We start from the raw sequence: 13911 nt of genomic DNA, 5'->3' as shown, positions 1-13911 counted from the left end.
GCTCTTTTGTGGAGTCAACGTTGCTTACAGTTTTTTCTGATGGCTTAGGCACATTTTTTGTAACTATTGGCTATTTTTGCAAAACTCTACACACAAATAAGAAAACCTTTCACCAAATCAACAAAACATTGTAGTTCTCTTGCAAAAGCTAATAAAACTTGCTTAACTCTTCAAACCTTTGTAAAAATGGTATTTTCGTATCAAACAGTTAACACAAGCCATCACATTAATAAGCACACAACGAGCCAACTACACACTGATGGCATGGATAAAGAACACATTTGGCTTTTCTTTTCTCAGTTTGAGGTCATACTTTTGTCATAGTTCTGTAAACATACAGGGATCCAAACTTCAAGTATTGGTGTTTATTTACACACATCAAAACGAACACAAGTCTTCTTTTTCCAAGTCAAAGCACAAAATAGTAATTTCACTGAGAAGAAAAACAAAATCAGTCTACATTGTGTCCTAGTCCAAGGCACCGGGGAAAATATCTTCTGGAATGTCGTATCCAGCCCTGACATGATGCCTGGTCAATATCCCCACATGCCTTCTCCATTGCCTGTAAAAGGGCTATGCGTTGATGGGGATGACGGTCATAGACCTTCCAGCGCCAGGCAGAGAAGAACTCTTCAATTGGATTCAAGAATGGAGAGCATGCGGGGAGGTTTAGTACAGTGATCTGTAAACCAGTGATCTGTAAACCAGTTGCGGACCAATGCAGCCCTATGGAAACTAACATTGTCCCATATGATGACGTATCTGGTCTGCTCTGGTCTCTGAACATTAGTGAGCATGTCATGTAAGGTGTCCAGGAATGTAATGATGTGTGCAGTGTTATATGGGCCTAGGTTTGCATGATGGTGAACAACACCATTTTGACTTATAGCTGCACACATAGTTATCTTACCACCACGTTGTCCTGGGACATTGAGTATGGCACGGTGTCCAATAATGTTCCTGCCACGTCTCCTTGTTTTAGTGAGGTTAAAACCTGCCTCATCCACAAAAAGCAGCTCATGACCCATGGCATCTGCCTCCAGCTCCATCGCTCTCTGGACAAGACAAAACAAATGCAGCACAGCAGGCCCATACACAGCACTACAGTATGCACTTCCAGATTCCAGTACCAATGATACTATAGCTTACCTGCACATAGTCATATCGCAGTTGTTTCACACGTTCACTGTTTCTTTCAAAAGGGACTCTGTAGATTTGTTTCATTCGGATTCTGTTTCGGGCAAGTACACGACATTATACAGAAATGCTCACATTGTGTATGTTTTGGAAGGTGGTGTCATCCTCAATTATGCGCTGCTGTATTTCTCGTAGCCTTATGGAATTATTTGCAATCATCATATTGACTATATGGGTCTCTTGTTCTGCAGTGAACATTCTTCCTCTGCCCCCAGCATCTGGACGTCTAACAATTCTGTAAAGTAACAATTTCAGTATTTTTACATATGGTATTGTTACGTACGTATACATACGTATGGTATTGTTGTGTTTCTCATTAGAGTATGGCAGTGCTACAAAACTTAGTACAAAGTGACTGTACTAACCGATTCTCATTTCGAAATGTCCTTATGATGCTTGCTACAGTGTAGTGGCTCAAGTTAGGCTGAACCTTTTGGCCAGCTTCCCTCAGGGTCATTCCATGATTGATTACATGGTCCACTATTGTAGCTCTGATGTCATCAGTAATTCTATTTCTTACTCTTCTTACCCTTCCTCTTCCCCCTCCTCGTCCTCCTCTTGCTCCTCCTTGTCGTCCTCTCCCTCTCGCTTCTTCACCTCCGCGTCCTCTTCCTCCTCCTCTTCCTCCTACTTCTTCACCTCCACGTCCTCTTCCTCAGCCTCTAATTCTCACTCTTCCTGCTCCCTCCATTGTACTCCACACGGACAGCTCACCTGTGGCTTATTTATAGTGCTTAGGCTGATTGCAAAGTGAACTAATTATCTAAAACAGTTTTCACATGTGATAGTGTGCCAGACAGTTGGCAAAATAGTGTAAATAATAGCCATACATGTGTATAGTTTTGTTAGGAGTGTGTTGATCATTTGGAAAATGAGTGTAAAGCAGTGAGTTGTGTTTACAGTTCCGCAAAAAGAGTGCCGTGCAGTGAATTGTACCTACAGTTTTGCAAAGTGTGCGTTACAAAATTGCAAACTGAGTGCAAAGCAGTGTTTGTGCTTTGATAAAATTGTATAGATTAAACAACCAAACAATGTATAAAAGTATTAAAACAAATACTCCACCTTAATCAACTACTATAGTTCATATTATTATATAAATTATAATCTAATATGTGCAATAGTAGATCACTCAAAGTGGGCATTTTTCTGTACTTTTACCTTTGATAATTAAGTACATTTAGCTGGTAATACTTGCAAACATTTATGTACAGTAAGTAACATTTTCAATGCAGAAATTTTACTTGTGAGGGAGTATTTTACAGTGTGGTTTTGCTACTTTTACTTAAGTAAAGGATCTGTATACTTCCCCTACCAGAATGCGTATGGTACAGATCATATACATATTACACAACAGAGCCTGCAGACTATGTGCTCACCAATGGCAAACAGAACAGAACCTCTGTTATTATAAAATATAGAGCTTTAATTTATTAGTCAGCAACATTGATGAGGAAGAAAAGATAGTAATTTTTGTACAAGTCATTACAACAACATCAACTGTGCATTATATCATACATTACTTTACCTCAACGACCCAGAGCAAAATCTGCCAAACAGAGAAAATAAAACAGATGCATGTTTGAAATATATGCACATTTTTGAGAAGAGAGAAAAAGAGAGAGAAAAATAGAGACTAAGAGACATACAAAGAGAGAGAGAGAGAGAGAGAGAGAGAGAGAGAGAGGAATTAAAATCACAATCTGATCTTTCTGTACCTTCAGCATCTTTCTTTCTTTTCTTCTTATTTCCATATTCCCACAACGAGAAAGACATTCACTGACATCCACAGCAACTTAGCATTTTAGACAAATACCATATACATTACACTGTACATGCCATGCACAATGAAAAGCCACCTTCTGAAGAGTTTGGTACATGTTCTCTTCAGGTTTGGTGGTGATCAGCTTGTTAGTGGTTGTACTTGTGACATTTTTTTTTTTCCACTGTACGGAAGTTTTATATTAAGTCTGTGGCACACATAGCAGTATGACACTGCATTGGACTGACAAAAAACACAGTAGCTATGGAAGCTGATACAAAAAATTCAGAACCAATCAAAGTAGTCAATTCCAAAGCACTGCAATCAGCAACTTTATCGTTGTAATCTAATAAAAGTGTAGACCTATTACATGATTAATATTTACTTAGTGAAACCAATATTTAGCATGAAACTGGCAGGAATGGATTCATTGAGAGCTAAAAAAAAAAAACAACCTTAAATGAATATACTGCATATGCCACAGATACTTGTGAAGTATTTACTGTTTTATCAAGATTACCAATTTGGCAACAGAAGGTGCTTTGTCTCTAATATTTTTATATCACAAACTGTCACAAACTCACATATAGCTGCCTGCTGGAATTTCATATCTCAAAAGAGAAAAGAGAAGGCAATGTTATATTTTCAGCTTTTTTGTCATTAAAGGACCCTTTCACCCAGCAAAAAACAGCTTATCACAAACATTTGTTAAGGATACAACATTGAGATGTGGTATTCACATATAAACAAAACAAACACTTCGCAGCAACTGATTTTGGAAGAATTTGGGTGGGTGATGTAGCATCATTGCTTGAGGCCAGGCTGGACCACAAACATGAAAGGAGAGACGTTTCACCTGCCAAAGGGCCTTACATTAACATGCAACATGTTGTCACAGCCGCAGTCTGTGGGCATTTCTTTCATCCTTGCGTGTCCCAAGAAATGTGATTATCATTCTGTCAACAGCTTGTATCTTTCAGTAAAAAAAAAACTGTTCTGGTGCTGAGTTCTGGTGAAGAAGTTTAGGAAAGTTCGAGAATTTCACTGAAGCAGCGACTCGACTTCCAGCTTGGACACTGAATACTGCCAGCAGTCACGGGATCCAACATGGTCGCCTGTGACAGTTAAATACATGTTCATCGGTCCTCTTCCATGTGTGGATACTCCCAAAGTCCTGGGTTGTTGTTGCTGTTTCACAAAAACACCCAACATAGAGATATTTTCAACATAATAACACATTGTAATAAACAATAACACTAACAATAATATAATAATAACAACAATGTTTGCACAAATTTACCTATTCACAAAAAAAAACATGTTTTCTAGATAGGTACAAAGAATTACTTTTTACAACCTACAATAAATATTGTGTATTTTTTCCAACAGTCACATAGAAACGGTTTGATGCTGTTGCTTTTGGTTGCAGTATCAGTCTTGTCTGTTATGATAATTAGATTTTTCTAACTGGAGTCATTCCCCTAAATGGAGGGGTTGCAGTGTTGAGGAGGTGGTGTGAAAAAGTAGACTGGGGGAATATGATGAGGTATATATCCAGCTCCTCATGTCTCAGCTGGAGTTGTTTGCTCATCATGATGCCTACGGTTGCGAGGCTTCTTCTGTTCTTTCAGCTCCTTCAGGCTTTTAGCTTTGTTGTCCCCGAGGATGCCGTCTCCAAGCTGCCAGTAATCCTGGCAGTACTGGTTGATCAGGCCCATCTCCGGCTGGCTAAGGATGGTCAGCAGGTCCTTATACTGACCGGCACTGGGAGTCCAGGCGCTGGACTGCAGAGGAGGGAGGGCTGGGCTGCCTGTTTCCACCAACACGTTGTTGACTGTGCGACTGGAAAGGACTACAAGCTGCAGTTTGACAAGCGTGTGTTTGAAGTTTTTCTCGGTGGATGTGCACTGGTAGATGCCGCTGTCGGAAGACTGCAGTGAGCGGATCAGAAGACCTTGTTCTGTTTTTAGGATACGGCCCTCTGAGCGAATCTGGAAGGACGGACAGTAAAGAGGACAATTAGTGTGAAATTTAAAGACTTTATTCATTCATTCATTCATTTAAAACATAACTGTAACTGCTTTACAGTGAAAGCTTTGCTCACCTCTTTTCTCCTGTCACTGTTTTCCTTCTGCAGGTGCCACTTGAGAGACACATGAGGAGACCTGGCCTGACACTCCAGGAATGTAGTGCTGCCCTCCACCCCATACTGAACCATCTCCAGAGTATTCTTATTGGCTATAAAACAATATATATATAGTTGATGCATTATTCCTAAAGAAATATATAAAATATATGAAATAGATAGATAGATAGCACTCAAGGAGGTAGGCAAGAAATAAATTGAAATAACCAGCAAGAGGCACAATAATAGTTCAATATTATTCCTATTTCCATTTGAGTGACATCTTTGGTTCCCTAATTGTCTGTATACTCGGTACTGTATGGGCTTAATACAAAAGTTGTCCTGATACTCACTGTTAGAGTTATAACCTCTGCATTGGCGGATCGGGTTGCCGTACTTTACATCCTGCCGACGGCTCCGTCTAGAGGGTTCAGATCAACAATCGAAAATAAAAAGCTTAACGTCAACATATTTTGAAAATATGACATGCTAAAGTAAGAAAGAAAATGTCATGAACACACATAAACTAGGAGCTACTGTACCCATCACATGCTTGTGTATACTGCATTCTATACTGTATATACTTAATCCTCACCTCTTCTGTGAGGAGGAGTATCTGGAGCAGGATTTGCCGTCCCAGGCACAGTACGGGTCTCTGGCCAGACAGCAGTCAGCGCAGACCTCCCCGTACACATCACAGCGATGGAGAGCCAGGTGGGTCACCCCCAAAACTGATCCTACATACAGTTGTTGCTATTAAAACAGAGATGAAGATCAGAAAAAATAATCAAATATAAAGATTTTGGATACTACTTTATTATACAGTTCTGTAATTTCTTAATGATTTCGAGATATTACATTTCCTTGAAAGAACTCAGAAATTGTTCATTTATTGTATCATTGGAAACTTTTTCTAGGCAATATGTGCAATATGCCTGTCTTTAGATAATTTCAACATTTTTGCACATTTGGCTGTGCACTGACTTAAAAACTCCCGCCCTACTGCAATCTACCATTTGAACACCATTTGCCATAAAATAAGCACCAAATTACATAGTACTTTTCAGGACCCCTGTGGTTTATAGTTATCAATTCCTTTCTATGAAATTGTATGACAACTATAGGAACTGTAAAGTTAAGCGTTTTCACATGTGTTTTTTCAGATGTCCAATTGCTGTGCTACTTTTTTCTTTAACTATTTGGTCTGAGCCACTTACCCGTTTTGATGAAATCTTCATGGTGGTAATTGCCGTGGGAACCTGCAGTGACACAGTTAACAAAAGCTTCAAATGAGCAGACAAGGAATATTCAGTCGATTACATTTTCTCTTAGATAACAATCACAGTGTATATAAATGATGCGCGCGCGCACACACACACACACACACACACACACACACACACACACACACACACACACACACACACACACACACACGACAGAGAGAGAAGGAGTAAATAGAATTAGGTCAGAAAACTGACCTTGAAGACCTCCACTTCCTCTAAGACCAGCTCCTCTGTCTGCAAGTCGTCTCTAGGCAGGACAATTACTTTCTGGACTGTCCCCCGATCTGCAAAACACAAGAGAGAAGCAAATTTAACTCCAAAACTGTTGACGTTTTGAGCCATGGCCTAAGCTTCAGCTGAACTCATTTCATCCATCCACTTGAATATCTGTTTTCTTTAACAGAAAACTGCTTTGAGAACTCCCAAAATTAAGAGGCAAAGCAGATCCTCTACTTTTGTGTAAAGCTGCCAGACAGAGCCAAGGCTAGAGGACTTCAACTTCACAATAAACTTCAAACTTGACTATTAGATCACTGGACAATCATCACATAATGTCAACTAAGGCTTTAGAGCACTGACCTGTGCCCAGGAAGAGCACCTCGTAGCTCCCGTCAGCAGCTGCCACTTGGTCCACTGCAATGGTAGTGAACTCATAGTCCACGTTGGTTCTGACCACCAGGGGGCGCTTGTGCACTGGGTATACAGCATTGTACATAGTGGGGTGGTTTCTCATGAAGTTGATAACCTCATCTGGGTAATCCTTTGTGGATTTCATGTTGGGGGTGAAAGTGCCTCCAGGACACTGTTGACAAAAAAATTGATCTAACTGTGAAACCGGCAATTTACCAAATTCCTTTTGCAGTAAAAACATGTTCTTATAAAAAAAGGATGACAGACAATTTTGTTTGTAATGGGAGGAGGCGTGGATTCAGGATTGTTTATTGTTTATAACTCACAGTGCCAGGTCGTGGGTAGGGAATCTTCCCAGTGTACGCCACCCACTGGTAGTTGGGCCCCTCCTTGTGGGCAAAAGGCCCATTGAAGACCATACGGATGTCAGCCATGGAGTAGATGCACACTGCCGAGCCTTTAAACACAGCTCTGGAGGAGGGCAGGAGAAAAAAAGGGTGAACACACAGAGACAGCAGCTAGAGGATTCAGATAAACTCACTCCCTGAGATAATTACTACGGGTGATCTTTGCGGCTGGTAGAATCTACTTCCTTCCCACGTACTCAGCCGGCCTCTTACAGAAACACGCTGAAACATTATGGCGCACAAACACACCCTCAAACCGACTCAACTAGAGTCAAGCTGTCTGACACACTGACATACAAACACCCACGTTCTGCAGAGAATCGCCAGAGCCCAGGCTCTTGCTGCTGTGTGGTGGGTGTACTATGTTTATAACTCCTGTCATGGACCTCTATCATTAGCACCCCATGTGTTTTATCAGCTGGGTTTAAACATGCCTGATGTCTAAGGAGAGGATGGGAACAATAACAACAATTATAAGTATTTGTTTCTCAAATACATTAATCAAGACATGTTTATTATGACTCGGCGCACACCTCTCCCTGCTTGTGCGCAGTCAGAATCTCAATTTTCATATCTGGTTGGTTCCCTTGAATTTGAATTCTGTGTGTTGAATGACAACTTGCTATCAGACCTATGAGGAACTATAGGCTCAGTCTGTCTCTCAGAGGAGCGCGCTCCCCCTCTGGGCTCCAGATTCACAGCCCGTGTTGTCTTTGTAGCCTGATTCTGACAGGCCCTATGCAACACAGCATTTTAATATCAGAGAAAGAGAATGACACTTTCAGGCTGACTGAAAATGAACAAGAAACTGCAGGAGGGAAACCAAAATACACCCTCCATGAAAGTTAGAAAGTTTGAGAGACCTGTCAGTCACTCACCCTGAAACTGAGAAGACTCCATAGATGACAGGATTCTTTGTGTCTTGAGTTGGCTGGATATACACATCTCCTAAAAGATAAAGACATCAATTATAGTAATTAGTCACAGTCATAAACCATAATAAGCAGTGGTGGAAGAAGTACTCAGATCCTTAAGTCAAAGTACGTTCAATCAGAAACAAAAATCAGAAAATACTCCATTACAAGTAGGCCTACAAGCCCTGCATTCAATGGACTTTTTGGTCTAATCTTTTCTGTTTTCGGGAAATATTGGGTGATTTGACCTCGTCGGGCCTCAAACAATTATTCAAATGATTTGTAAAGTTTAGATGGGAAATCACTCTCTTATACACACACCTGAAACATGGCAATGAGCCAAAGCCAGATAGGTTGGGAGCCACTGATATAATGTTTAAGCTGCAATATCTTCCGCCCTTGCTAAAAATCCCGTAATCTTAAATAATAATATAATAATCTCGTAAATATTATCAGTTACATTTCGCCACTGATGAATAAAGGCAGCCTTTCTACAAAAGCGTGATAACTGACATGACTGATGAATGGTCACACAAAGAAAACATGGTTTAAGTAAATATTAGTGTCCGTGTCTCGTATCAAATCATTCCAAGGCTTTATTAGTTCCCAGATTCCACCTGGTTCCAACCCAAAGTAATTGTAATTGTGACATATGGAGACTTTTTGCTTCCTTGGAGGGGGCGTTAAGGCAGACTTCCTCATGAATTGCGGTTACCAGAGCCTCAATGAGATCCTGAATCCAAACTGTTCCAATGCTGAAACTACAGTTCCTTAGTCTCAGCAGGGAATATAAGTGAAATAGAGATCTCTGGTGAAACATGACTTTAATGGGAGCCATATGCATCCAATGACTGTGGGGGTGAGGCAGTTGTGAACCCTGCATATCCTCTTGATGGCTTAATGAGAGAAAAGTGCAAGGAAAAACAATAAGGAAGAAAACTGGAAAAATTTAAAGTAGACAGGTTGAGTAGAATAACACTTCTCCCGCAGTTGAAAACATAGGGTCTAATTAATGCTGTGCATCAATAGGAAACTAGTGAAAAGAGCTTAGATTGCTTGTTTTAAATGGTCTTAAAAAGACAAGGACAGCAATTACCTGTAGTCAAAAATCTTTAGAAAACACCAATTACAATAAAGAGGCATGAAATCCTATCCTCTCTTTTTTATAATCTCAGATCTTTCCATTGCTATCCGCGAAGCAAGACATCAATCTGCCACTCCACAGTATAACAATGTAGAGCTGTCCACTCAGATTCATCTATCAAATATCACCTGAATGAATGTGAGGAGCAGCATGTGAAAGAGCAAAATGTTAAGCCACAATTATACATGTGGAATTGTGGGTGAAGTGTATAACAACACATGATTTGATCCTTGTGCCTTTGGCATTATCTAGTGCGCACAAAATAAACACGAGGAAGCTTAAATTCACATGGCTTGTGTAAAAACATCATCTCTGACTCTGCAAAGTTGCAAAATAAACATACTCCTTTGATCACAAGTTTGAATAATGTAATACCTTACATGCCAAGGTAGGAAAATGGCAGGTAATGGCTGCACAACTAAAGCAAAAATTAACTTTTGGCAGACAAAGTAGAAATTCATAACCCATCTGACGCCAGTTTGACAGACCTCCTGGCTGCAGAACGAACGCGGTGAAGGAGAAGAGAAATAAATCAGCAGAGAACTAGAACAAGTTGAGTCATTGCAACTTTTGTTTCTGATGTGTTAGATCAGAAAGAGTCTTTGAGGCGCTCTTAGCGTCACATTAGCAGAGAAACATCTCTGATTTGCTGTAAGCATAGAAAGAACACAAAGAGAGGGGAAACATACGTTTTTTTAAATAAAAATAAGAGAAAGTCTGTGTTTCACTCAGTGAATAGTCACTGGATGGAGGAGGGACTGTCAAATGACTACAGATAATATATCATTAGCTCCTTGATACCCACTCTAAAAGGATGTGCAGCTAAAATATGTTGTTGAAATGTTCACTTAGAATAGTTACAGAGAAAACTGAAAAACAAACAAAAAGCAACAACAAAAAATGACCTATGTCTTCACATACAGTAAAGAGTTTTGAGGATTTGTGAACTACAGTAACATAAAAAATAACTCAATGAAAAAACAATGATCCCCCTCCATAATTACATCTCAGAAAAGGCAATAAAACTTTATCGCCCACTCATTCATTCTCATTTTTGTCTGGCAGACATATTCATCTCTCTTGCATCTATGTGTCTCTTTCCCTCCGTCTTTATGTTCCTCCTCTCCCTCGGTACAACACTGAATGCTTTCTCTTCTGTTAGCCCCGACTGAGCCTTGCCATCTGAATCCACTCCACTCTCTCCCCCGAGTCCTCATACAACCACTCCGATGCCTCTGCTGGGCTCCATCAGGACCAGAAGGACTGGAGACAGAATACACTTCTACCAGACTGTCTGTGGTTGTGGGACGACTGACCACAGAGCTTTGGGATGTTACACTGTACCTCAGGACTCACAATGACCTCACCACAACTGAGACTACAACTGACCTGCTGGGCTGGGGAGAGATGACTAAAAAGTACAGCAACATTGACAGAAGAGTGCTTTTCTGCCACTGACACTGAGGGCTCTTAATGCATACCATACATTTGCAACTCGCAAAGCCTCATCACAGCAGGAATAAGAGATGCTACTCTACATTTAGCTCATAGCTGTGCTTGATGTTACTGGGTGAATTATTTAATACTGTCACAATATGTGGGCAAAATCTGAATGAAAGAAAGTATGACTGAGAGACAAATGTGTATCTGTCTATCTATCTATCTATCTATCTATACACATATATAATTTCTAACACTTTGATTAAGATGCATTTTAGTTTGTTAATTCAAAACTTTATTGTTCCTGATGTGGAACATTGTCTTTGGCTTCACCACAATCAACATAAATTAGAAATAAGACAATAGCTAGAAACAGTAAACATATTGGAAGAGCTTGGCATTCAATCATATGCAATCAAAAACAGTTTAATAATAGGCCTATTACAAAAAGTACAATGTGCAAATTCTGTAAAAATAAGACAAATATGCTAATTCAGCGAGGGGTTGAGGGATGGCCATGTATGATTGACTATGTATTTAATCATTTAACTGCTCTTGGGACAAATTATTTCTTGTAGACATTTTTGGTGGCTCGTGGCAGTCTAAAGCGCCTTTCTGAGGGAGTGATTCAAATTGTGGGTACAATGGATGGGACGGATCACTTGTTATGTCAAAAGCTTTCTTTTTGGCATCCATTACATGTCTGCTGCTTAGTTGCATCTACAAACTAGTTGCATCTGTGGTTTTGACAGTTTCCCTTTACATTTGACACGCAAGTATCCGTACCACGCGGCCATGTTAAAAGACAAGACGCTTTCCACCAGATTCTTGTACAACAAGAGTATTCTGGCTCACTCCGAACTCATTAAGCGTCCTGAGTAACCTCTCTATAGCTTTTAAGACAGAGACAAAATAACATTACATGCATAAAACAATTACATTTTGTGCAAAAATAATTAATTTTCTTTTTTTCTTTTATTTAAAAACATGCATTACATTGTAGTCCAAATATATATATATATATATATATATATATATATATATATATATATATATATATATATATAAAAGCTACCTTACAGAAACTTGATTGACCATTATCCAGTTTGAGTTCAACTTAAATCCATTTTGTCAGCTGGACAAATTTAAACTTGCAGTTGAAATCACAATGAATTGTAATGTCTTTCTATCACTGAATTGTGTGTGTGTGTTTTATTCTTCGCAAGAGCACATTTTCCCACTAAAACTGCGAAAAAACCAGTGAAAAAAAGTAGTGAAAGATTTGTTGCTCATACCACCAGTCATTATAATTTCAAGGATACTACAAATCCCTCGTTAATCCTGTCAGTCCTGTGAATGACGGACAGGCCGGGATGATCCACGGGGGTCGAACTGAGCACAGCTGCTCATTACTTTGATTACTCTGTATGCGTGTGTGTATTTGCTTTTCAATCTCTTGTTTTTTTTTTTTTTTTTCTTTAAGTACAAATTCTCTGCAAAACATGTTGATGGTGCTCAAAAGCAGAACAGTCAGTTCAGTAACGGTGTTACCTTTCAGGATGTTGCCGTGTTGATGTTCAAAGGAATAGAAATGTCAAGCTTAACATGCGAGTCAGTGATACCTTAATCTAAAGCTGCAGCTTCCCTGGGATTCTTCCCAGCATTGCTGTACATAAGCAGACACATGCTGCTGTAAATGCTGGCTTGCCGGGTGTGTGTTCCTCCAGTACAGTGAGCTTTTGGCTCACACACTGCAGCAAAACTCTGAGTAGACGCTAATGCTGAAGGCCTTAAAACTGTAACAACATGGTGAAAGTGTGCAAAGCAAATGGAGGGCAAAATGTGAAGAGAACTCCACAAATGCGGACATTTGTTGATACTGAATCTGTCAACGAGAGGTCCATCTGGAGACCATTGTTTTATGTTGTATTATACGGTCATGTAAGATTTCTCACTTTCCATCTGCCACGTGCTTCACACCAACTCTAAGCTGATGCATTAAATGTTCCCTGAGTTGTGGAATATGATCTGTAAAAAGCATTTTAGATATCTGGTTTTGCAGTTAACTTTTAGGTCACAAACACTGACTAAATGATCAACAGGTGGTGAACACAGGACACACCTGGTGGTGAGGGGCCGGGGTGTATACATGAGATGAAAGAGATGCTCTGAAAGGGTCAGCGATGGAGGGAGATAATTAAACAGGCAAATAACAATTTAAACTCACTTAGTTCATCAAAGTGTGTCTCGATGCCGTCAGCTCCAGGCACTGAGCAGATGAGTCGAGCTTTCAGGAACGTGCTCCACTTGTTGACCAGACAGCAGTGTCCACCGTCATCATTCTGTAAGGAAAAGACAGTAGTCATCCAGCCACCTCTACGGAAAGATTCTGACCAACGTCTGACTAACAGCTGTTTGAAACAACGGTCCAAAATAACTGCACTAGGTCTGTTGTTATTGGGCCCATATGACTAAAGATCAGCTCTGTGTTTCAGCTTGGCCCATCTGCACAGGAGGTCGGCCAACTTCTATTACTGAGGTACAGATTCAAAGCCTTGGGGAAATGATTCATGGGCTGGAACTCAACACATTTTACAGAGTCCAAATGATTTGCAGAGCTGGAAGATGTACATTTGGTGTCTTTTTTAAAATCTACTCTAGAGAAGAAGTCCTTCTGAAGTTTTGTGTGGTAAAAAAAGGGTATAATGTTTTAATGTTTTCCAGAAACAGATAGCAATGTTTTACATTGTTATTATTAACCATGCTAATAAGGATGGCAATTTTGGTGATCCTCTAGAGCCATAAGCAAGTCTAACTTTTGTTAGACTGGAGCACCTTGGTAGCCGAGTAGTTATAGCGCATGCCACATAACCGCAACGTCGCCAGTTTGACTCCAGCCCAGGACCTTTGTTGTATGTCAAACACCCCTTTCTCCCCTGTTTCCTATCTACCTCTTCACAACTTCGTCACTTTCACTTTGTCAGTGAAATATCTCAACATCTACTTGAT

The 13911-nt window shown here is 40.0% G+C and overlaps 1 protein-coding gene across 2 annotated transcripts in view; it reads right to left on the bottom strand.

The window, feature by feature from the left end:
- Window positions 1-2945: 2945 nt before the first annotated feature.
- The window catches only part of sema3fa (sema domain, immunoglobulin domain (Ig), short basic domain, secreted, (semaphorin) 3Fa), a 50992-nt gene continuing 40026 nt past the window's right edge, over window positions 2946-13911 (bottom strand). The window contains exons 10-19 of one of the 2 annotated variants that reach the window (XM_078248708.1): window positions 13130-13244; window positions 8283-8352; window positions 7324-7468; window positions 6947-7169; window positions 6563-6651; window positions 6299-6340; window positions 5678-5834; window positions 5435-5518; window positions 5061-5194; window positions 2946-4947 (exon numbers count right to left, since the gene is read on the bottom strand). In XM_078248708.1, the coding sequence (XP_078104834.1) occupies window positions 4519-4947; window positions 5061-5194; window positions 5435-5518; window positions 5678-5834; window positions 6299-6340; window positions 6563-6651; window positions 6947-7169; window positions 7324-7468; window positions 8283-8352; window positions 13130-13244 (1488 nt within the window). In that variant the 3' untranslated portion in view covers window positions 2946-4518. Of the gene's footprint in view, window positions 4948-5060; window positions 5195-5434; window positions 5519-5676; window positions 5835-6298; window positions 6341-6562; window positions 6652-6946; window positions 7170-7323; window positions 7469-8282; window positions 8353-13129; window positions 13245-13911 lie in introns of both variants that reach the window. The other variant, XM_078248709.1, reaches the window with a different exon arrangement.

Source organism: Sander vitreus, chromosome 4, assembly GCF_031162955.1.
Source record: "Sander vitreus isolate 19-12246 chromosome 4, sanVit1, whole genome shotgun sequence".
In the NCBI taxonomy this organism is placed as follows: Eukaryota; Metazoa; Chordata; class Actinopteri; order Perciformes; family Percidae; genus Sander; species Sander vitreus.
The sequence above is the reverse complement of the archived record's forward strand: the minus strand, read 5'-3'. Positions and strand labels throughout refer to the sequence as shown.